This window comes from Chlamydotis macqueenii, chromosome 14 (genome assembly GCF_036417535.1).
Source record: "Chlamydotis macqueenii isolate bChlMac1 chromosome 14, bChlMac1.mat, whole genome shotgun sequence".
Classification (NCBI taxonomy): domain Eukaryota; kingdom Metazoa; phylum Chordata; class Aves; order Otidiformes; family Otididae; genus Chlamydotis; species Chlamydotis macqueenii.
Window position 1 is genome coordinate 12,679,070 of NC_141569.1, and position 24,511 is coordinate 12,703,580.

At 42.6% G+C, this 24,511-nt stretch overlaps 1 protein-coding gene across 8 annotated transcripts in view; it reads right to left on the minus strand.

Moving 5' to 3' along the window:
• Positions 1–5,424: 5,424 nt before the first annotated feature.
• Positions 5,425–24,511, minus strand: part of SGCD (sarcoglycan delta) — a 335,023-nt gene continuing 315,936 nt past the window's right edge. For all 8 annotated transcript variants that reach the window (XM_086758689.1, XM_086758690.1, XM_086758691.1 and 5 more), the window contains 2 exons: positions 16,138–16,261; positions 5,425–14,455 (listed from right to left, as the gene is read on the minus strand). In XM_086758689.1, the coding sequence (XP_086614815.1) occupies positions 14,282–14,455; positions 16,138–16,261 (298 nt within the window). In that variant the 3' untranslated portion in view covers positions 5,425–14,281. The remainder of the gene's footprint in view (positions 14,456–16,137; positions 16,262–24,511) is intronic.

Consider the following 24,511-nt stretch of genomic DNA (forward strand, 5'->3'; position numbering starts at 1 on the left):
ATCTCCAAACCCCAGACAGACACTTGTTAGGTGCTACAAAGGTCTTCATGTGTGAGAGGGGGAAAAAATGACAAGTAAGATCCATCAGTTACTGCTAGAAGCTAGTGCATGTGTCTGCCTACCTTTCTCACCCCTAGGACACACGGGCTTCACCAGCTTCCATCTGCCTCACCGTGCTCGCTGGCTGGCTGGACTTGGGGTTTTTGTCATTGTACTGCCAAAAAAACCCCATTCCCTATGTGGCTGACAGGATCGTGCGCTACCATGCTGGGCTTGGGTACAGGGGCACAGCCCGGGTCAAGGGTGGCTCAGATGCATATAACTTTACAAAGTGACCATTATAAAACCCATTGTGGGAGGGGAGCTAAACCGTGCTCAGTGGTACCGTGCTTTAAGGGGAGCAGCGATCTCAGCCACCCCACTGGAACTGGGAAAACCCTGGTGTTGCTCCAGAAATGAATGAAAAAAAAAATCCAAAAGCATTTATAACTATTCACTGTATTTGCCAGGATCAAACTACAGAAGCCAGGAGCTATGTTGAGAAGTGTCTTGCTGCTCTATTTGCACAAGTAAATGTGACCGAGCACTACTGGTGCCTGGCGATGCCACAACAGCCCAGTCTGGGCCAAACCTGCTTTTGGTTTCTCCTGTCTGTGCTCCCCTGCTAGCTCCCACATCACCCCAGGAGCTATTGAACGCAATTCTCAGCTCTGCTGGGAATCCAGCCAGGTTTGTTTATGCCCACGATCTGTGTTTGCGTTAGAGAAATAAGGCGTGCAGCAGCCGGTTAGCCCGCGAGCACGCCGCGCGGCCGGCATCGGGGCTGTGGCTCAGCTGCAGCCACGCAGTCAAACCAGGCATCCCAGCTGAGGAGGAGGAAAAAGAAGAAAAAAAAAAAAAACCAAAAAAACCCACACAACCCCACAAAAGCATTAATTTAATGTCATGCTAAAGGCCACTGCTGGTGTGGAGCTCGCACGGCAAAGCCCATTCCAGCCCCTTTTACAGCCTGGCCATAAAGAATTAATTTAAAAGCAAGATGTGGCCTTTATAATCTCCTGATTTCGTTGTTCCTGTCATTAGCCTTTAAGCAGCAGCTCTCTGTACTTGTGTTGTAGCTTCGCAGGAAAACAGAGCGGTGGGGAAGGTGTGAAGCAGTGGTGACTCCTTGCTGGAGCGGGTACCGGCACAGATGTCTGTCGAGCAAAAAGCGCCAGCGTCTGTCACCTGGCATGGGCTGAGCGATGACATGTGCCAGCGCAGTCACAGGGTATGTTGGCATGTTAGTATACCAGGCTGGTGTTTGCTGGGAGTTGGATTTTTGTCTTAAACTTTCTCAGCGTGCACCTCATCGTGGGTACAGCTAATGTCTTCTTGCCACGGGAACAGCACACTCGTGTCCCCTGCTGTCACCCCAGGCAGGGCTGTGCTGCCAGTTTGTGTTTCCTTTGACTGCTAAACTGTTCATTGCAAATTAATTCATAAATAATTCATTGGATGTTGCATTCTCTGCTTAAAAGTTCATTGTGTAGGTGGTGGGTTGTGGGTTTTCTTGGAAATGACAGTGCTTTTCTCCTTTCTTTTTCCTTTGTTAATCGTCTGTGTGTGCAGAGCTCCCATAACATTCACAGCCCAATGGTTCCTCTATAGATGTCTTAATGTCTTTATAGCAGATTATAGTTATTTTGAAGTTTGGTTATTATGATTCAAGATGATTATGTTGCAAAAAACCCCTCCCTTTTGAGAGTGGGGTTTATTGAAATACCCAAATGCTTTTGGGAGTTGCTACAACTGACACAAAAATAACACATTATTCAGAAATGTCTCTTCCCCCATCCCAATGCGCGCGCGTGCATGCGCACACACACACACGTGCTCTCTCACACTTCCCACTCAGTCAGTTATTATTCCTAAGCCTGCTGATACTGGAAAGCAATGATAAGTTTTTCATCACCCTTGTTTGCAAAGCAGGTTGTATTTGTTTTGGGGCACTAAGATAAACGTGGCCCTCTCTGGGACCAATGTCAGCTCTAACGCTCAGCATGTTCTATTAAGACCATTGCAACCGATAAAAATATGTCATGTGGGATACACTAGGGTGGAAAAAAAAAACCCAAAAGCCAAAAAAACCCACCTTACCTTGTTCCTCCTGAAAGACTTCTTGCCATAGTGGGAAGGGACTGTCTTGCTACGGAGCATCCCACATGCTTGCATGACTGCATCCTGCCGTGCTGGGAGGAGCGGGGCATTTCTCCATCACCCTGCTCCAGTGCTGACGGCATCGGGGATGCAGCAGTTTGCAGCCATAGGGGCATGGTGCAGTGAATCCCAACTGCAGCAGCTTCCACCAGAACCCCATGGCCCAGGGCAGGAGACGCAGGATGTTGGCTGGATGAAGGAGGGAGGCTCAGGCTCAATGGCAGCCATGCAGAGATACAGCAGCACTTTTTGGCATGTGCATGTACTCATGTACTGTTTGTCATCTGTTTTTTGGTTTTGTTTTTGGTTTTTTTTTTTTTTTTTTTGTTAGCTCTCCTCAGTCTGGCAAAGTAGTTGTAAGACTCACTCATACCAAACTAGTAAAATGCCATCTCAGTCACGTTCAGCATCCTTCGGCTGACTTGGAGCTCTCAGCTGCTAAACTCAAGTTGTAGGTACAATTTAAGCCAGATAATGCAGATGTGGGGGTTTTTTTGTTGGTTTGTTTGAAAAGGTGCTGAAACGCTGAGCAGCACTGAGGCCTTATTGTTTCTTGTGTACTTATGAATTATGCTGTCATTTAAAATAGCTCTGTTTCCTACTGTGAGTCAGGCAGAGGAATAGGGCTGTGGAGGAAGGAGAGGTGGGACCAGGAGGGTCCAGCCTCAGCAGCAGACCGAGCCACCGCCAACTCTGCCCCTGCGGCTGCATGCTGCAGTGTGGGGGGGGAGCAGAAAACCAAGCCAAATGAGGTGTTTTGTGCTTTTCCCCTCCCTACATGCACCCACTGAATGGGGAAAAGCAGAAGGGCACAGGCATTCCTCAGCTAGGAGGCAGTGGGATTGTTTTCTGCCTGTGTTGCCATGCTGCTTACGAGACTGAAAGCCTAGGAATAGGGTAAAAAAAAAATCCCTGTGGATGTGAAAGGGAAAATACCACTGTAGCTGATGCTACACCAGCTTAGTTTGTGATGGCCTGAAGCAGAGCAGAGCTGTTATGTGAAGGGCTATTCACAACCCCCAGTTTTAAAAAGTGCAGAGCATATCAGTAATGTGTATTACAATAGCCCAATAGCGTGAATCAAATATTTAAAGACTATCTACACTCTGCTTTTTATTCTGAAATGACTGCAGAAAAGATCCAACTTCTAGCTGCTGGCCAGACTTCTTGCTTTTTCTCTATTAAATGAGGCCATATAATTTTCCTCTGGGATACATTTGGTGCTGGAGCTATTTAGGTCTGAACCTCCATCACTAAATTCAGGAGGATTTTTCTGTTCAGTTTAAGGAGGGAAGAATCAAGGTCACAGCACTGGAGAACAACTGTTAAAAGCAGATACTTCTCATCACTGATTTCTGAACACTGTTCATAAAAATAAAAATAATAATCATCCTGATTTAACAACTGAACTTCAGCAGCTGCAGCTTGTCTGTACGAGACTTAGATGAAAAATACAAAAACCTGGCTGCACATAAAATTTTAAAATGTTGAAGTTGTTATCATTTTACAGAGCGTGAATTAGACTCGTTTCATCTCAATGATTCTTTTCTGCTTTTGTAATTCTTTTTTTTTGTTTGTTTGGTTCATCTTTTCTGTTTGCTATTTAGAAAAAAAAAAATAATGAATTACCTATAGGAGTAGAACAGAAAGAAAGCACAAGTTGGGAAGTACTCTTTAAAAGTGAAAGGCAAGATACCTGGGAAGAAATTAGATTTTGACAATTTTCCCAGGAGTCCATTTTGAAAGACAAATCCTGTTTTTAATTACAGCTTCCCAGGCTTTAAAAAAATGCTTAACATATTGCTGCTCCTGAGTACTGCACTTTGCATGTCCAGCATGGGGGCATTGCAAATACGCTGCTGCTACGGCTGAGTTTCATAACCACACCGCATTTACAGGCAGCTGGTGAGGAATTTGCTGGTACTGGGGAAGGATCTGGCCGCTGCCCGCCGTAGCAGTGCTGGGTGCTGCATCTCCTGCGGGCGCTGTGAAGCTCCTGCAATGTGCTGCTTAAATGGAGATAATTCATGAATTATTTCATTGTCAGTTTGCTAGAAATTCCAAATTCAGGCCAAAAATTGCAACTGACATCCAGCTGAAAGATGTCTTTAAAAAAAAAAAAAATTGCAAACAGTCCCAAACTCAGCGAGCAAGAAAAAGACTGTGCGTGCCCACCGAACAGTACTGAGTGAACTTATTTGAAGCCTGATAAACAGTAGCCCCTACAAACTGGTAAACAAGCCTGGATTTTGGCAGTGTCTCAGCCGTGAGGACTGTGCTCGTACTCTCTGCACACTTGGAAGGCACGCACATCTTTTCAGCCGGGTTGAATTCTTGCTATTTGTTCAGACAATGAGCTTCAATCAATGCTCTCATTTACTGACAAAATCCAGGGTGAACAAATTCATATTTGAAACCCAGCTCTTGCAAAATGCCCTCACAAGTGATTGTCTGGCATGTGCGGAGTCACCCATGAGCATCTGATTAGTTAGCCAATTAAAATAAAACTGATGGATCATTAAGGCAGCCAGGGTTTTTTTGAGAGGCTTTCTGTGAGTTGGTCCAGGTTGCGGTTTTGTGGGTTTTATAAAATTTTTTTTAATTTTTAATTTTTTTTTTTTTTTCCAGACAGACTTGAGCTTGTGCTCCCTGTACCACATGCAGGTTTGGGGTTTGTTCCTGGATGTGTGCACCTGGCTCTGGTCACCCTTGGAAAATCCCAAGGGGTTTTCCCTTGGGGAAAACTTGTGCTCCGCTGGTTTGGAGCACAAGCAGCACCAGATCCCATCTGCCAGCAGGTGATTCTCTCAGAGATGTTTATAATGCCCAGGCAGAACCTCAATGCTTGCAACTCTTCTTGGCTGAGCGACACTAATGCTAGGACAAGGGTGAGAAGTTCAACAAAACTGTAAGCAAGACGGTAACTCAACTTTCCCCAAAGGGGAGCTTTTTTTTGTTTTGCTAACAGCAAGTTTTCTTTCAACAGCCATCCACAGAGATGCTCATTTCATCCTCTGCAGCATTTTTTGCATGAATAGATCCAGGGACTTGATGCTGTGACATGGATCACCAGTGTGGTCCAGTCTGGCACATCCTATGCACATACAAATACACATCCATCTCCTACAGACAAATGCTATCCGCATCCTACAGACATGGAAGTTTGAGCTCTAACTCATGTTTGCCATGCTTAAACAAACAAAGAAAAAAAAACCTCAACATCTCTTTCCTTCTTAACAATCATTATTTTATTAATATATTTTACAAGATTGCAGTTGAAATCATTTAAATACAAATCTTTTTTTTTTTATACAGAAAGTGTAATAAAGTTAAAATAGTTCCTTGTGTAATTCATAGCATTATTGCAATGCTTACAAAATTTTGCATAGAGTGTGCAAGGATTGATGTTATTTGATACAAAAAAGCTTTATATTTTCCCACACAACCACACACATACATAAATTAAAAAGAAAAAAGCCAAAGAAATCTGAATTTCTTAATGAGAACTGTGATAAGACTTTGAATTCATTTTGTCCTGTTGACACGATCAAGGTCATTGGTGGTTATCAGAGTAGAGGTCAGACAAGGTATTTTACCATCATGGATGAAAACCGCTATAGCATACGGGTCATGCCTTTTATGCTGCTGCTCTAGATGAACGGGGTTTTGCTTTGATTCGCACTGAATGTTGTTTTGCTGTTGAGTCTACCTACGTGGAGCATTTGTGGCATTAATATCAACAACTCTATTGGCATTTGTGCACAAGGAAACTAATTCAAATAAGAGGTGGGCAAAAAAAACCCCAAACCCAAAGGGATCTGAGTCAGATCCATCAGGTTCAGTCCCTTCCCTGCCCCCAAACTACCCCATAGCGCAGATCCAGACGAGATCTGGGCCGCAGCTCAGGAAAAGCTCTGACCTAGGGAGGAATCCAGGTGTGAATACTGCCAACTGAGCCCTTCGTCGATAAACAGAGGATAAGATAACTGCTCAGATCTGCTCTTCACAAGGTTTTTGGCACGCTCTTACTCTGCTGAGCAAGGATGGGATTTGTTCATCTTAACTTCTCTGCTCACTCTGATAACCCACAAAAGGGGCAAGAAAGTGGATTCCCCCAGCAGCGCCTGCCTGGCGAGACCTCCTGCTTTGTGCATTACCCACCAAATCACCAGCTGAACTCCAGCGTGGTTTGTGGTGGTGACAAGGAGCCAGACTGGATGAACATGGCTCTTTTTTTCAGGCAGCAGCTTGAGCTCCGCACCTACATGACAGGGGAACTCCAGAGGCATGAGTCATCCCATGTCCCACATTGCCCCCAGGCTGTGGTTTAGACAGGGCGGCCAAACTATTTCTTTTGATTTCAAAAAAGGTGCCAAACCTTTCAGGCCAAACCCTCTAGTGGTGCAGGCTACCAGTGAGTTAAATAGAGCCAAGTCCTGATTTGCACCAGCTACAGAGTCAAATCCCTGTGCTGTGAATGGCCCTGCTGCACCGCTCCAGCCCAGTCTCCCAAGGCACGCATCATGCCTTGCTGCTCTTTCTACTGCAGAGGACCTGGCAATGGGACGGAGAGAAATGAGACAGGGCAAAGCCACCCTCCAGACTCCCCCACCTCGCAGGCAGCATACCCGTGTACCAATCCCATGGATGCTGTACAGGTATTACCAGGACAAAGCAACAGTGGCTTTAAGAGCTGCTCAGCTGCATCTTCTGGAGTTACTGCTGATGACTTCGAGGTGGTCCAAGGCTTGTTAGAACAGCAACCGCCACCATTATTTATACCGCTCAGGCAGCAGATAAATATCATCTGTAAAATCATTAATACTGCCGAAGTGTTTCATTATCTGCTACATCAATAATAGCACTGATACCGAGTGCACAAACCCAGAGGACAACCCAGATGAAGACAAAATTATCAGGCTCTGGCTTAGCAAAGGAGCTAATTCCCTGCTCTACAGGCTACCCTAGAGAAATCTAGCTGTAGTGTTGGGGGGTGGTGGTGTTTGCAGCTAAGTAACTGTGGGAGAAACTCTAACAAACAGCAACATTTTTTTCATCTACAATCCAGCCTTCGATAAAAATAGAACCGCCCACAAATGCTTATTCTTTTGCTCTCCAACGTGAGCCTGCCTAAAGATGTTTCAAGGACTCCGTTATGAGGAAATTTTTAAAAGACCAAAGAAACTACATTGCTTTAGAAAGTGATAATGCATTTAGCAGTAGCAGGCTTCGGAACACTTTATCTCGTATCGGTGGTTAAGCCCTCGGAATGGGGAAAAAATGTGAGAGTACAATGCAATTTTAAATTCCTGTTACATGCAAAGATGCACATGACCTATGCTTTGCAATGGGCCTATTCCTATAATGGCAAAAACGTTAGAAATGGTGATACTTTCTATTTGGGCAGGCCCTGATGAAAGGCTCCAAAGAGTCCTTTTTAATCATAGGAGAAAAAAAACTGTTTAACTAAGGCTGCATGTTTTTATCTAAAGCATTTGGTAGCAGGGCACTATGTAAATGCAACACTTTTTCTCACAAATTTCTCCTTCTGATACTTCCTCTTGCCGGCAGAAAAAAATTAACCAACTAAAGGTGAGACAAACACACAATTATGTATCACTTTGCAGTGAATAGCCTTCCTATTTTTTAATAATGGGTAAAAACTAACAAAAACTCAATTCATGGAGATGAGTGGCCTCAAAGGAAACCTGGCTTCCACTGAACATGCAGCCCATCGGTACTGACTGGTGGCAGAAGACCTCAGCCATCGCGTGGCTTCGAGCTGTGATAAGGTGAGACATTTCCTGGGCGTGACATCAGTGCTAACTTTCCCGCAGGAATTACACTTGTAGCAAATTAATTTTTAAGGGACTTGCACCACTAGTTTAAAGTGACTTAGACGGGAAATCTCAGTGGTGCGCTCTGATTATATTTTCTTCTTCGCTTGGGATAGAAATCCTGCAGCTTTAAATATCTGTCTTTTCTTGTATAAAGACAGTGTGTCGCTTTTCACAAGGGCACAATACAATTCAAGTAGCAAGACAAGAGAGGCTGAAATGATAAAGCCTCAAGGCTGTATGTGCATAACCATGGGCTTCTCAAACACAGTAGACTTAAAAGCTTTCTAAATACAAGCTATTCGCTATAATTTCCATCCGAGCCCCAAGCCACTGTGGTTATTGTGGATGGAAACAACAGCCTGGCAATCTCGAACAGCCCGAGCTATAAGTGGTTTCAGTGACAGTAATTCCACTGTGCACCATGACAGATCAAGCATAATTGCTATCATATTTAGTAAAATGGATGTTATTAATTTAAAGTCTAATAGCGTAAACAGAGAAAGAAGTTTGCTGCATTACTGTGATTAGGGTGATGTCTCTCGCCATTTCTTTCCTCTCCCTCCTTGTTTAATTCATTCCACTCTTGCTTGAATAATCTCATCAGCACCACGTCAGTGTTTAACCCTGTGCCACTCACAGCCGTAAACGCAGCTACATCAGCTGTGAAAACACAGCAAAGGCTGTGCAGAACTTACCTGAAAGTCTGCAATTTCACCTTAGTGCCACTGCTACACCAGGTTTTTTTTTTTTTTTTTTTGAGGGGCATGCAAGATGGAGAAGCGACACGATGATTGGGGGCGGGGGGTGTGGGCTGCTGGCCACCTCCACGCAGCCCCGCATGTGGCAGGACTCTCGCTACCCAAGTATTACGCAGCAATTTCAGAACTAAGAAAAAAAGTTAAAACAGGGAAAACGGAAATGTTGCCAGGACTGCGTTCCCCCACAGCAATAGCAATAAAAAGGCTGGTATTCTCACATTCGAAAAGCACCAATCCAGTGCTTGGCAAGGCTTTTCAGGAACGCGCCCTGCATTTGCTGGGGTGAATTCTGGATGATGACATTTCAAAATTTAAAATGTCAGCCATAAAAAAAAAAAAAGAGCACAGTCTCCAACTTTTTTTTTTGTTCTGTTTTTACTGTATGCACTTTAAAAATGAAACTATTACGGCAAAGTTACTCTTCTTCTCCGAGCAGCTACAGGAATTCCTGATCAGCTGATGCTCGAGTGCAGGTAATGCACAGCCAGTAGCATTTACTCAGTTCATTTATACTTTCAGCCCAGGATGATGTCTTTTAGTGTTCTGGGTTATTTCTTCACATTTCAAATTTCAGGTAACCTTGCCCTCTGCACACATTTAAATATTTTTTACATTATTTCCTTTTCTCCCCATTAACAAAGGTAGAGTCTTCCTGCCACTTTACTCTCTCAAATGCAGCTTTACGATAAACCTGCATTTTTCCTGCCCAGTTTGAAAAAGCACCATTAAAGTTAATACATTTCAGGCATGAGGGCAACCAGAGAAGGGGTGAATTTCTGTAAGTCTTTGGTCTTTGTCTCACTCTCCTTTGCAACGTGAAACTTAAAGCCGTAACAATGAATATGAAGAAAATTGGCTTTCGTTGTAAACAAGTGTATATGAGCGTGTGTGTGTGTATACATACATATATATATATATATATATATATAAAAATGTTTGTGTGTGTGCATGCACATCTTAGGACAACAAAAGCTAATTTCCTTTAAAAACATCTGTATTTGCAAACTAGGTATGATGTGAACTAACCCGACATCTTCACAAGTTCCACAGGAATCTCTTTTAACCTTGGAGCAATTTCTGGGGAGGTTGTTTTTTCATTTAGACATCATTTTGCTATACCATATATTGCAGATGGAATTTTAGGCTTATGCCTTAAACTTGGGTTTTTTTTTTTTTTTTGGTGCAATGTGATATTTATGATTAAAGAAGAAGAAAACCCCATCTTAAAATACAGTTGTTTGACAGCACATGACTGAGATAACCAAATATAAATCACTCTTGCACATACTTAGTTTTCTAAAAATGTATACCTAGGAGAGGCCTTATACATATTTTAGTAGTTACTGGCTTCCCCTTTTGATGCCTTCCTTTAGTGTTAACATTTCTTTGTACTCTTAAGCTATCCATTTCACTGGCTATTGGGTAATACACTTCAAAAAGTGTTAAAAAAAAAAAGCAAACAAAAAAAAAAACAAAACCCCGCAGAGACACTTGGAGAATGGGTACAGTTGTACAGTCAGTATTAGAATCTCTGCTTTTGCTAACGGCAAAGTCTTTTTGCTTTAGAAAAACCATCCTACCTCACCTGAGACAGCAGAGGGTGGAGGTGTGACACCGCATGGGCATGGCACTGGTGTCCAGGTGAGCACTGACCATCATTCTCCTGACTACTTACTAAAGTGTTGCATTTAAAGTAAATTTAACAAGGTCATGAAGCCCTATAAAACTGAGAGTTACGATACATAAATGCATTTCTCTTTAGCTGTAGCATTCATGGTTGCCTAAGGTGTACTGGCATTGATATCACAGTCCCTTGATGAGCATTTCAGTGGGGTTTTCGTGCTCACAGCTGGAACGCAAGCTCTGCACATACTGCAGCGTCAGGGTTTGGTCTCACAGCCATCCCAAGGGCTGGCAGCGTTTCCACTGCCTTCACTGCCCTGAATTGTCACCTATCCAGCTCCTGTCCTAGCTCAGGCCGCGAAGTTGTCGGCATCTCTTCCACCGAGCTCAGCAGAAACAAAGCCACCACCCACCCCAGCCTTGCCTTAGTGTTGGGAGGTAAAAGTGAACTCCAGTTTGAGATAAACATCATCTCATATGCAAATAGCTCAATGGAACTAAACTGCAGGCCTGATTCATAAAGAAATACACAAACCTTTGTTCATTTTTGGCATTTTATCGATGGCAGGCATATGGATGAAATTCCAGCCAGGGAGGCTGGGAAAACCAACGCATACAGGTACAGCAACTGTGAGGGATTTCTGAGCAAGGCAGGAGGAAAAGGGACTCTCATGCATTTGCCTCATTCAAAAGGTGAGTCAGCCACTCCACAACAGCCCCCAACAACAAGCTGTGATGCGCGAGATAGCTGGATATGTTCGCATGTTTTGTTTTAAACAAAATGCCTGTTCCTTCCCCCGGGATCTCAGACACGCAGTCCTGTTTGTCACTCACTGAAAGCAGGGCACTCACCATGTGGCCAACACAAACACCGGCAGCATCATCTAAGCTGTTGTCTTAAAACTCTAGTGTGGCTCAAAGGATTTACAAGTCTATATATGGGGTCAAACCTTTCTAGCAAAAATTCCTCATCTTTCAACACAAGATATAATTTTATGCAAAGAAATCATGAAACATGATTGTAAAATATATTATAGCAACTAGAATTCTTTTGCGTAGACATAATTAAGGTACCCTTTGTTCTCCTCAGGGACGCGTTTGCATTGATAGCATAGATGTGCAAGGTCATTCCCTAACAGCTCCCATACCAAAATAATTGGCTGCATGTCCTTAAGCATCTTCATGGCCTTCACGATATGAGAAGGTGATAACCTCATCCAAGAGTCCAGCTGAGAAGACCAGCCACTCAAAATTAATTTAATTTAATGGAAATTTTCAGGAGAGCAGGCAGAGGGTGCATGGGGATGAGGACTGAGCCACTGGTCTCTCGGGATCGGAGGACGGGATGAGGATGCAGCGTCCCTGCTGGGTCAGTCGCTGCGTTCAGCCCTGCCTTTCTCACCAGCATCAATACTCTTGGGGACAGAGAAGTTAACGTGGCTCGGTTTCTGCACAGCTGTTCTTCCTGCAGCATGTGTCTTCACAGCTGCTCACACGGGATTTGTTTATGAATTGGGCCGTGCTTGCTCTAGGGTTTGTGATCGGTACTAAATGCAACAGGGAAAAAAAATCTACAGTAAATGGAGGACTATGAATGGGACTTCAGCTGTGGTCCCAGAGGTAACATACACAGTATTTTGCTATATTTAACATGGTAAAAAAAAAGTCTGTATCACTCTAGGTGCCCCTACAGTTTTAATGCATTTCATTAATATATGTTTTAAGTTGCACAACCGGTTCCCAAGACACCCTCCTGTCCCTCCCCCCAAATAAACGAGTTCTAATAACAAGATAAATATGATGTGCTTCTCCTTGCTGAGTGCATTGACTTAAGGCATAGGCACAATTCCCCTCTTTGAACAGAGATGGTATAGTCCTGTGTCCCAATACAATTGTTACCCTGGGTGACCCTTTGCATTCAAACGTTGAGTCAAGACATAATAATTACAGGGATCATTCATTAACTAATAATTTGAATTTGTTAATTGGAAAGCAATACCGAAGTAAAAGTAGATCATTCAATCCTCTTTCAGGAGGAAATTTTCTGGGAGTGTTGCTTTGTTAAGCAGCAACACATCTCGTCTAAACTCCACAGAAATCTTTCCTTTGAGCCCAGCCAGTTTTGGATTAAGCCAGAATTGTTCATAAAAAAAAAAAATAAAATCAAACCCTGGTACTCTCCAGACCACAAGAAAATATGTGGAAATCTGTAAAAAAGGAATGGGCTAAATTATTTCTAAAGATTTTTCAGCTACATTTTATCTTGAAGACCACTTGAAGAATACCAGCTTTGCTTAGATATCACTAGGGATGGGCACAGACTTGTCATAGTTGCGCATGAGGTAATATTTCCAAAAGCATCTCAGTGGCTTAGAAACCTTGCTGTCCTCATGAGATTTACTGCAACTTGGGACGCTTTTGCAGTAGTTAGCACATTTGTTTTTCAAGGATTTTTACATGAATGTGGATGCAATTACGGGCCAGAATTCAATGATCTGGGCTCTTCTCAGTAATTTTCAAAACTTGAACAGTGGAAGTAACATTACCGGATCAGATGCTGCATTTTATCCTGCCCATGACTTCTGGACTTTAAAATAAGGAAAAAAATGCAACTATGAAAAGATTCAACAACACAGTTTTTGGGGCTTAAATTCTAGAGGAACCAGCATCCAAAGCCCTTGCTTTCCAGTAATCTGGCTTTGTCACCATCTTTAAAAATCATTTAAAAGTCTGTTTCATTGTCAGCATCTCTGATATTTGCAGTATTCACCAAATCAAAGTGACCTTGAACTGTATATCCTGAAAAGAAAGATGACAAAAATTCTGGTATAGCATTGATAATACACATCTAATTTGAATTGATTTCTCTGTTTCTGTGGGTGGAAAAGGCAATTTTCTCTGTTTCTGTAGGTATAGATAGGTAATGTCCAAATCTTAAATCTTCACACCTTTTCAAAATTAAAAATGCTAATGGACAGTATGTAGGATGATCCAGGACACCTGTTAACTAAGGGGGTTCAGGATTTTTCTATTTAGTCCAACTTTCACCACTTTTTTTTTCCTACCAAGAACTAAATGCAACACCAGTTTTATTAGCAGAGAGATGACTTTAGGTTAGGATTAGAGCTGATGCATCACGTCTGAACAGCACAAGGCATCCTGGGCAGACAAGTCATCCACAGACAAGTCTCAAACCCTTTCAGAAAAATACCTAGTTATTCCAGCAAGATCTAGACTTTCCTACTGGCCAAGTGCAATCCATCTCTCCCAACTGAGAGCCATACTTCAGGTGAAAATTAAAGAGTGTAATTTAACTTCAGGTGTCTTGGATCACTCTAGGTACAGCACATTTAGTTATTTTGTTGGTTATTGGTTTTCTTTTTTTTCATGCCACTGATTTAATGGTACAAAAATAATCAGAGATGCTTTTCTTTCCTTTGTATGTTGGTGGGTCTACACTGGTTCCAGGGTCTTGCCCAGCTAGCAATCCCATTGGTCTGAGAACATGATCAAAAATGAGGGGTGATCATTAGACTATATTAATACAGAAGGGTCCAGGGGAGCATCAAGTCAAATTCAGCAGATTGTACCAGTAAATTTTGGTGTGGGAAAGAGAAATGCTACACAAATGTAACAGGGTCACCCTGGGATTCCTTGTACTGAAACATCATTTTACACAGAGGATATATATATATTTTATATATATATTTTTATATATATATTCACACACACGCGCGCGCACACACACAAAAAAGTCTTTGATAGGCTTTCTGTGTTCTAGTAAAAATAGCTGGCAGCTGCAATCTGTGAGACCAGAATTGGCTTTTGTGCTGCCTGCGATGCCCCACTGCAAATTGTCTCTCAAAGGCAGACACTTGTATTTATCTGGCAGGTCGAGCTAGAGCCTGCCTGAGACAGAAATAACCTCCCATTGGGACACACACAGAGCTCGTAGATTTTTTGCCTGGACCCTGCAGAAGAGGAAGATCCTTGAGGCAAGTTAGGTAGTTTGATTTTTGCAGAATTCAACGTTATCTGAAGTTTGAGATGGGGAGAGAGAAAAAGAGAGAGAATTAGTGCAGAGCTGTTATTTTTGATCTTGTGTTTAAAGAAGCTTCCTTTGGACAACTCAGTTACTACAAAAACTGGGTAGGCAAGTGTATTAAGGTGGGAAAGTCTGATACAAGTCTGGATGAGCATATGATTTGCTTTCACCATGAGCCACCTAAGACCTCCAGTTCGTTTCTGCTAGTCTACTCACCATGTTGGTTTTTTTTGGCTCGTAGCTTCCTGGGGCACCTTCGTGTTTGGGTTAACCCAACCAGGGGTACCCCACTGTTAGGTGGGCAGTGTCTATGGTTCACATCCACCCAACAACTCCTCTTCTCCACCAGGACTTCTGGCGCTGTGATCCCATTGCCAGTTAGGCTTGCAGGCTCACAGCACTGACTTTTATGTATATTTTTCGCATACGTGTAACTTTTATGTATATTAAAAATAACATATATGCCGTAACAGTCCTGAATTTCTCCTTATAAAACAGAACATAAAAGCGAACATGTGGCAGCTCTTAGACACATGGCAGCTACAGAGGAGTGTTCTAACATCACCGAGAAGAACACAGTAAGATAATTTGCACACCAGAATATTACAGGGCAACTGACAGCATTTGCTCTTTTCTTGCAATTACAGTAAGAGTCTCCAGTTTTAGTATCCAATCATCTAGTCTCCTGAAAGAGACAGGTCCATATATGCATTTTAAAAGCAACTTAGTGTTAAAAACATTAAGGCAACTGCTTACAGTACTGAAATGCCTTGGATTTAAATTGTAGTATATTAGTTAGGGTTTTTTTTTTTTGAGAGAGTTTTTTTTTTTTTGTTAATGCTTGTGGTCTGGGTTGAGAATGTCTTAAAATGCAAATATTTAGAAATAACAGGAATTGTAATAAAAATCCCATTCTATTTATTACACCTGACACTAAGATAGGAGAATGTTAGCTTATGTTGCAGCCCTGTTGCTGGGAGGTTTGCGTTCAATGCGGCTCCTCCTGCCGAGGCTCCTGGTGGGCTCCGCAGCAGGAGCTCCTCAGCCACATCCTTCAGTGTCTTCCATCATTGTGGCAGGAGGAGGGGATGTGAACTGTGTGCTCGTGTATTTTTGAGACAGCAGAAGAGGCTTAACTCAACACCTATTTTACTTTTGTTCTGTTTTATCTGTTTTAGTTATTCTCCCTCTTTGGAAGTTTCCCCAATGCAAAAACCGGTGCCTCCTAATGTCCCCTTTCTTTCCAAAATGAAAACATCAGCTACAAAAGCTTTTCAGATCAATAATGGTGAATTAAGCTCTTCTTATAGAAAAATGTATGATAAAAGATTTAATTATGTTCGCCAAGTAAATCTTGCTTTAAAGTGACAAGGAAACAAAGAATTTAGGAGCACTGTATATTTTACAGCCACATAAATCTGCTTGAACAACAGATGCTATTATCCAAGCACTTTAAAAATAATGAATCAGCCTTTGCCACAGAGTAAGACTTGTTTGCATACGACATGCTCAATCACTGCGAGCAGAAACCAAGCTAGGAAGGCTTACTTCAGCAGAGCCTTCACACCAGTGTTTCAAAGGGAGCGGCACAGCGACTCAGAAGGCTACAGATCTGCTGGAGATCTGTGGCTTGGTTTGCTTTTTGCTGCAGGGTTTGATATCCTTTGCTTACCTCTCCATCTTTGGATTCCAGCCTGAGCTCTGTCCTGCATGTGGCTTTCAAGCTGCCGGCCTCGGCATTGATCTCGATGCCTTTTGGAGCCTCCATCACCAGCGCGCGTGTAGGCGACTCCAGCCTGCAACAGAAAGGGGAGTTACAGAGCTTGGTGAGTTGAATGTTCACCCTTAATCTCAGACTGTCATCTTGCACAGCCTGCCTGCCCATTGCACGGCACCTTAGGACTTGCTGACATTCAGATCCACCCCTGGTTTAGAGCATGGAAAGAATTAATGCTCAGTGTCACAAAACAGACCACAAATCCAATCTGCTAACATTTCATATCAACTTTGCTATGCTGCAAATGCTGGGACAAGATGCAAGGTGCAAGAGCTTCCCCCATGACCAACTTGCTCATATGCAAGATGTAAGGTTTGGAAGGGTTTAAGAGCATAAGGAAATGAATGAAAAAAAGAAAATTCCTGGTCGCCACTCCCATGCTCACAGCCCACTGCTCACAGGCAGGCCCCCCTGTGCAGTGCTTCAACCCCTCCTAACCACGGATACACCACGCGGGGATCCGACAACCCTGATGATACAGCACTGGCTGACACAATCAAACCTTCAGGCAATTGGGGTTAATGCTGTCAGATGCAGAAAGCAAGGTTTAGTCTCCCTTGCTGATTATTCATTCAGAGCTCTTGTATTATCCTTGTTTCTTTATAATGCAGTGTCTTATTACTTTCTGTATTGAGAGGCATGATAAAAAAAACAATTCTCCCTCTATGGGAATATCCTCTTAGTTGATTTTATCACCATTTATTTACTGTACTGTCACAAAATCTAGACTAGGGCCTCCCCAGGTGAAGCAGGCAGGTGGGTTGGGACAGAAACTCCTCCCCTACTTGGACCGCGCTGGGCGGGCAGCACACAACCACCGAGCTGACTTGGGCAGCTTTTAGGATTTGCTTGCATTACTGCAGTGGCACTTCAGCTGTTTTTCTACTCTCCATATACAATCATTTGTGCAAGAAAGTGTATTCTTAAATGGACTCCTGCTGCTCCTGAGAGAACATTACGGGAGACTGAGGAAATCTGGCTGTATTTATTGCAGCCAACAGTTCAATAAAGCAAAGGCACAGTTCCCTCTGTGTGGCACTTCCCAAGTTCTGACTTTTGCTTTTCTTGGTGTCTTCATGTTCCTGCTTTTTGAACACCTTTCCCTCAAGAGCCCGATCTCTAATTTCCTGGCTGACCCAACTAAATCTAAATTTCAGGCATATGTAGCCCAAGGAATGAGCATGGTCTCCTGGTTAGAAACCTCTGCACAATCCCTCTGAGCTGCTTTTTGTTTGTTCTCTGCAGGGAAGCTACATCTTACATAAACCTTCTTCTGATCCCTCCACTGGTATCACCCCTTGGCTGGTTCCTGTACAAGTAACCGCAGGCTAAGACTGCTGCTACTCACTTTTTTTTTTCCCCCCTGATTGAATTGCAGATTGCATGGAGGAGAAAAAGCTTGCAAAGCATGATTGACATTAAATAGTCCTACCTGGGATATGACTCCCTCTGACCTTCCAATTGCAATAACTGCCTTTCCAATATCTGTTAGAATTTCTCTGTGGTAAAAACAGCCACAGCACACGGCCTCAGGGCTTGGCGGTGCAGCTCCCAAGCTGATATCTACACCGAAAAATGAAGGACGCTCTGCTTGCACTAAGCCCCCAGGATCCGAGTTGCAGGGGCTGGGATGCAGGCAGATATTCCCTCCTGCTGCCACTGCTCCAGAGGCAGGATCCTCCGGAGCAGAAGCAGAGAGCTGAGGCCAGTCATGTCTTAAGTCATTGTAGCTAAATTCACCAAAGGATGTGTCCAAACCCCAAGACAGCTGAGCTAATCTGAGGATAAAATAATTCCTAAGAACCACGGCCAGGTGACTCTTAGGCTCTCTGACATCTTAGTGACTCTTCAATTTCTTTGATGTCTTGGCTGTCTCAATACATTTGTTCATCTGTTAATCTTGTAGCTCTTCTGCCCACTGAGAAATAAATCTTGTAAGTGCAAAACAGTGATCCGACACCACAGTGCAAATGCACTCATTTGCAGAAGCAGCTCTCAATTCCTGCCCTGTACTGGAGCAGCCTCCCAGTCCCACACCAGTGCTTTACTGGAGAGTGCAGAGAGCTGGGAAATCAGGGAATATCTTACCATGTGGGAGGGATCACGTGGGGCTTTCTCCTTGTGTCTCCCTGCACACACAGGTCCCCATAACATCAAAGTGAGTTAAATTCATCCTTTGAACAAGGTACCAAGTACCTGGGGGTCTATTAGATAACATTGTCCCAAAGTTTTATTTTCTTTTCACATCTAACAAGGTGACTCCACCCAACGAAAACCTACAGGCAGGATAACAGCATCGTACAAACACTGATGCAATTAGACACATCCTAATCCCTGTAGAACCTCATGGAGGCACAAATGACCCTCTTGAGCACCTCTTGATAGTCCATGGTGTGATGTGGGACCAGCGCACAACACTGGGGCTTTGCTGCGTCTCCGGAACACACCCCGCTCCCTGCAGCACCACGCGTGGGTTTTTTATCAGTTAGCTGAGCTGGCCCCCCACTCTTCCATCCTGAATCACTGGTTCAGACAGCTGCAATCTTGCTGACACCTTGAATTAACCAAACCCCACCCCTTTAATGTTAAAAATACAATTTTGATGTCCAGGGTGTTGGGGTTTTTTTTTTTTGTTTGGTTTTTTTTTGTTTTTTTTTAGAACCTTAAAACTATGGAAATAAGTGCAAGTACTAGAACAGCAAAGTGTAGCTCTTCAATGTGGAGACACTCGGGCTTGCATCCCACATGGTTTTGTACTTGTGCCATGGGTTTGGAGTCTGATTCTTCTCTCTTATGTGTTCAATGTTGGTGTAACTCCATCTGTTTGCATGGGACTTTTGTCCCAATTTATGCTACTGTAAACGAGGACAGAAAGGTCTTAATGAAATTTTCTTTGGCATTTGAGGGGCATGTGATTGTAAAGGATTTAATTTGATTACTTTTTGATATCCTGAATGAATCCCTGGTTTCATTAAACCAGGAGTTGTAAAATCTATGCAAATCCAGAGAAAGCATTGGAGGAGTTTATGCTCTAGGGGCTTTGCGCAATGTTTACTGAACACTTTCATTTGACGCCAAGTGTTTAAAAGACACTCTGCTTTTAAACCTCATTCTGTTTTCCAGAGTAGAACCATTTGGAGACTAATAATGAAAGGAAATGATTTAGCGATGAATAGATAATTTTTTCAAAATCAACATTTGTTTTCCAGTGTGATACTCCGGAGCTTTCAGTAGGATTCACATCTCCCATTTAGGTGCAAGCCCGTACTTAACAGCAGTAGGCTGGAAAGGCGGCTGCATGAATATAGATTGTTTCATTATTTGCTCCTGCATCCCAGCAACTGGCACATAAGCCCTTTTTATTGACCATGGGTGCTGCTCATTTTTGCTCCAGTGTTTCCAGAACCAGACCCTGCCCTCTCTCACAGAGCCGTGCAAGGAGGGTACATTCACCGCTACCCACACAGTTACAGCTTGCTGAATTCAGGACCCAGATAAGCTTCTTTCCTTCCACTACCGTAAGATTGCTCCTGTCCCACCTACAGTCTCCTAGTAGGCGGATGAAGAGACGGTCTCCTGTCTGAGTGACTACCCACAACATGGGGACCTCTCCTACAGATCGCAGGGTATCAGGTAAGCCCAAAATTTTAAAAGAAAAGACACAAACCCAGGATTTTCAGAACTATCAAAGTACCCAGGTTCCACTTATTACAACAGGTGTTAGGTTTGTTTGAAAATCCCATTGAGCACCTAAATGCCATAACAAATCTGACCCTTAATCTCAGTTCTTAGTTCTGCAACAGAGGTAATAGCACTTCCCAGCTCCCCAGGGAGCATGAAAAGACAAATATATTTGTGGTTGGGAAGCAGTTACAGACTGTAATAACCAAGGGCAGGTAGGTACCATAGCCAAAGATAGATGGCTGGCAGATGGACAGCTGATCTTTCAAAAACTGCAATATTAGGCTCTTCCCTTCATCAAAAATATTGTTAGTCTTGTTCCTCCCTCTGAGCACACTCGGCCTGCATATCAATGCGAAGCCTTCCTCCAGCTCACTGTGCTTAATGGACAGTGTTAAATGTGCCTCTTAAGCAATTTTACTCAAACCTATCACCGAAGCATCTCACACTTTAAAGAAAGGTGATGGCACGTGTCCCTCTCACAGTGAACCCCTCTCCTGCTATCGCTGGAAATTCTGTGCTCCTGGGAATCAACAAGAGAGCAAAATTTTCAGTGCCATCCCTGCTTTGCTTTGAAAACTTGAGCAATAATTTGAAGGAGGTCAGCATGTGAGTTTGTAGTGTGGTTCTAGCAAAAGTCATTCTCTTGAAAAGATCATTACTTATCCAGATTTCAAGCTTTCACTTTGTTCTGGTTTTGTTAGTGAGGGGGGGCCTAAGGTCCATCATAAACAGTCTCATTAATCACTCCAGCAGCATGGATTATATTTCCTTCTTGTCCCTTTCCTCCCCTCACCCCCTCCTGGATAACACATCATTCTCCTTACTGCTATGAACAGCCTTTGGAATTTGGGGAGAAGAGAGAAGGGAGTACCACCAGCAGCTAGGGGCTGCAGACGTGCTTCCAATAAAGCGGACATAATTTCCTTTAAAAAAATAAAGTTTAATGCAAATACTTCAGGGGGAAAAATACTTGCCCAGGTCCCACATTGATGCAAACTAGACTGGGAAAAGGAATGGCCCCAAGCTTCAAAATTTCTTGTCCCCAACAGGGGAATTTTCTGTATGGGGCACAAACTTTGCTTGCAGTATGTAAATGGAAAGAGAAGTTACTCTCAGGAGGTGAGGAGCATATGATGCAACAGTGTGGTAACAGGAGCTAATTTAATTTTGCTTAGAAACCTCTGGACTGAGAATAGAGCATGTATTACTGCAGCTGTAGCCCATTATTCCTAATGACTCTAATTATTTCTTATGGTATCCATCTGACCAGCTATAAGGTTTCACATTGAGCATAAAATTAGCCAATATTACCACTGTGCCTGCTTACATCTCATACAATTGGTAAATTATGCTAGCAAGTAACCGTAGAGCTCCATCAATTTGCCAGTAATGAACCAGTATCTCAAGTTGAAATTTGTTTTCAGTTTTAACTCCCTTGTTTCAATGAAATCAATGGGATCACCCATTTGCAGTGACTTACACTTCTGACTCCCTTATTTGTGTGTTGTCTTATCTTATATATATATATCTATTCATGGAAGAAAACACAATACTTTTCTCCCCATTAACTGGAAGTTAATTAGCTTTTACTGAATTGCAAAGAAACCATGCTTAGTTTTCTATTTCTAGAATGCTTTTCAAGTTTTTGTTTTTTTTTTTTTAAATTTGTCTTACCTTTGCTTGTATTGGAACAGAAAATGTTTGGGAGGAGGAACAACGGGTAGGGTTTGGACTCGCGTGGTGAAAAACCTCAACTGACCATAAGTTCAAGCAAAGTCTTGTGATCTCCCAAAGAGCCAAAGGCTCTGCCCTGAGCTCTGCCCTTCATCACTACATCTCCTTCCTACTGGAAGGTACCATCATTTCATGAGAACAAAATAAGCTAAAATATGGCAACAACAGTGAGCCCAATATAAAAAAGAAAAGAGCAAAAAAGGAAGCTGGCCTCAATACATCTGAGTGAGAGGTTAAAAATCAAAAGGCAAAAATACACACTTTTTCCAACATACCATGATTTTGACAAAATATGATGTATGTGGCACAGTACAAAAGCAGCAAGTACCCTGACAGCCTATAGAAGAGATCATCACTAATAAGAAAATATCCTTATTATTTATTGCTTAGCACTGACATAAATCTTGTTTTCAATTACATTTTAATGAAGCACACCATTTACTGTTTGAATGAGAACATCTGATTACAGTCTCAATCAACAGAAATAAATCTTGCTTATGGAAGGTTTCCAGGGTATTTTCTTTCAGAGCATTAATTACAGAAGTAAACAAGGATATATTATTATCATTCCATCCAATTGTAAATCTTGCCTATCACTGTAAATACTATTTAGTTTGAGAGTATGTTATCACCATAGAGTTTCCAGTGTTTATGTTGCAAATCTAACAAGTGGCAATTCCAGTGCAGCCATTCCCTGAAACAGATTTTTATGGCTGGTGGTCCAAAGCCTCATGTAACTCCTAACATGATCTAGTGGACAATGAATGAAAATTCTTTCAGCTACCACCCACAAACCATGGTTAATTCCTAAGGAAACTTTAGTTAAATCTGTCAGAGACCTGACAGGAGCAGAGGTCTAATGATGCTTTATTGGAAATTACAATTTTCTAATTGAGCCAGAGCTAAGTCTGGTTCAAATGGCAAGGGATGCAACAACTTTGCTTCTCTGTATTTGGGCAACAGAGATGCTAAAGAGATTTTGTACAAAGCTGAGTCAAGAGAAAGAAAGAGGAATTCAGAAAATATTATGAATTACACTTGTGCTTGAAATTATTCATAAGCTTTAATGTTTTCTTGGGTAGAGAACCTACTAACCATGCTGCATGAACAGTGCTGCTCGGACCCTACAAGTGCTGTGGTCCCTGATGGATGGATGGATAAGTGAGAGGAGGGGTGTGTGTGCGTACCTGTGTGCCTGCTCCATCCTCCCCTCCTGGTGCGCTGCCTCTATCAAGTCCTGACCATTTCTCCCTGCTTCAGCTCTGCTAATTCAATCTCAAGCTAATGGCTTAAATCTCATTTTATACCTTTCTTTTTTTTTTTCAAGTAAACTCTTACAGCTGCAATACAAAAAGAAGTGCTTAATCACAAGAAGCTGGATTTGCTAACTTCAGCTTAGCGCCAAGTGGACCAGTCTGTTTATTTTTCACTGGGTTTGAGCCGCAGGTACTGTGTTTAGTGAACTTTTCTTAAACTGAGTCTGTGCTTCAACAATACTCTCCTGACCATATAATGGAAATATCTTAATATATCTTCAGAGACTCTGGCAGGAGGGCTTATTGAGTAACAGGAATGGTTTGAAACTGTTACGAAACAGGTCAAAGCCAGCATTAGGAAGATGCTCAGCTAATATTCAAGGAAGATTTAAATGGGTCTAGACAAATGAGGAACCACAGGAGTTTGTAGGTATGGTACTGGCTTACAGCACTAAGCAGGAATGAACCAGCTTTTATTTTCCTCTGAAAAAAAAAGTCATTCCTCAGCAAGAGGAAAAGTTCAAGCATGCAGTTCCTCCCAGCACACTGCCAATCCCCTGTTGTAGTCTTCCAGTACATTTTGCACTAGCTGAGGCTTATTCAGAGCACTGAAAAGCAGTAAAACTAGAAAAACCTGGAGAAATCAAAATACAATTGTAAATTCTTTGTGACTGTCTACCATACTACAGCATGGGAATTGCTGAAGGAGATGTAATTATGCAAAGTTGTCCTAAATGTTTTAAGGTTTAGGTTTTTTTTTTGACTTTTTAATTAATCTCTGGAATGGTTTACAAGAAGCCAAATACAGTATTTAGAAGACAAAAGCAGAGATCAAACAGAAGACATCAAATTAATCTAGGGAGAAAAATGTACTGCGTAATACTATTGAGATCTTGTTTCATTATGAACTGGAGAAGTGGTGAAGGGCAGAGATTGTCAAAGAAAAAAGTACGAGATTAATGTTTAACGAAGCAGAGGTATGGCTGAGAAAATTAAAATCATCTGGATAATTAAAAAATGCTGTTGCTTATAAATCAAGGAAGGAAATTATCATAGAAATTGGGAGATAGTTGAAAATGATGTGTGGTAAATACAGATGTGGTTTAAGAAGATGATGCGTTGTAAGTGGCCAGGGAAGGGATTCAGGGATGCAAAATGAATTATTCCTATTTTAAGTGTACAGAAGACTGCAACCTCACTCTCCTCACCCAGTGGGCTGTAAGCAGACTGGTCTTGCTCTGAATCCCTACTGTGCCTGACAGACCCAAGCAGAGAGCTGTCTGCAGGATCACCTCCACCCTGCCCCGCTCAATCTTTCAGCCATAATTGATAAGCTGGAACATCCAGAGTTGTCAGTGTGCCCTGTGGTAGGAAACCTCCACGTAACATGGCCTGGCTATGGCCAGAAGAAGATGCTGAGTGGCTGGGAGTCGCATCCTGAGCAGGCACCGTGCCACTGTGCACCACTGTAGAGGTATTATCAGCTGAGAGTAGAGGTGTGATTAACAAAACCACAGCAATTGTGGGTGGGACTGAGAAGATTCAGCCATTTGAGTATAGCCCTGTATGTTAACATGATCTCTGCCAGGAACCAG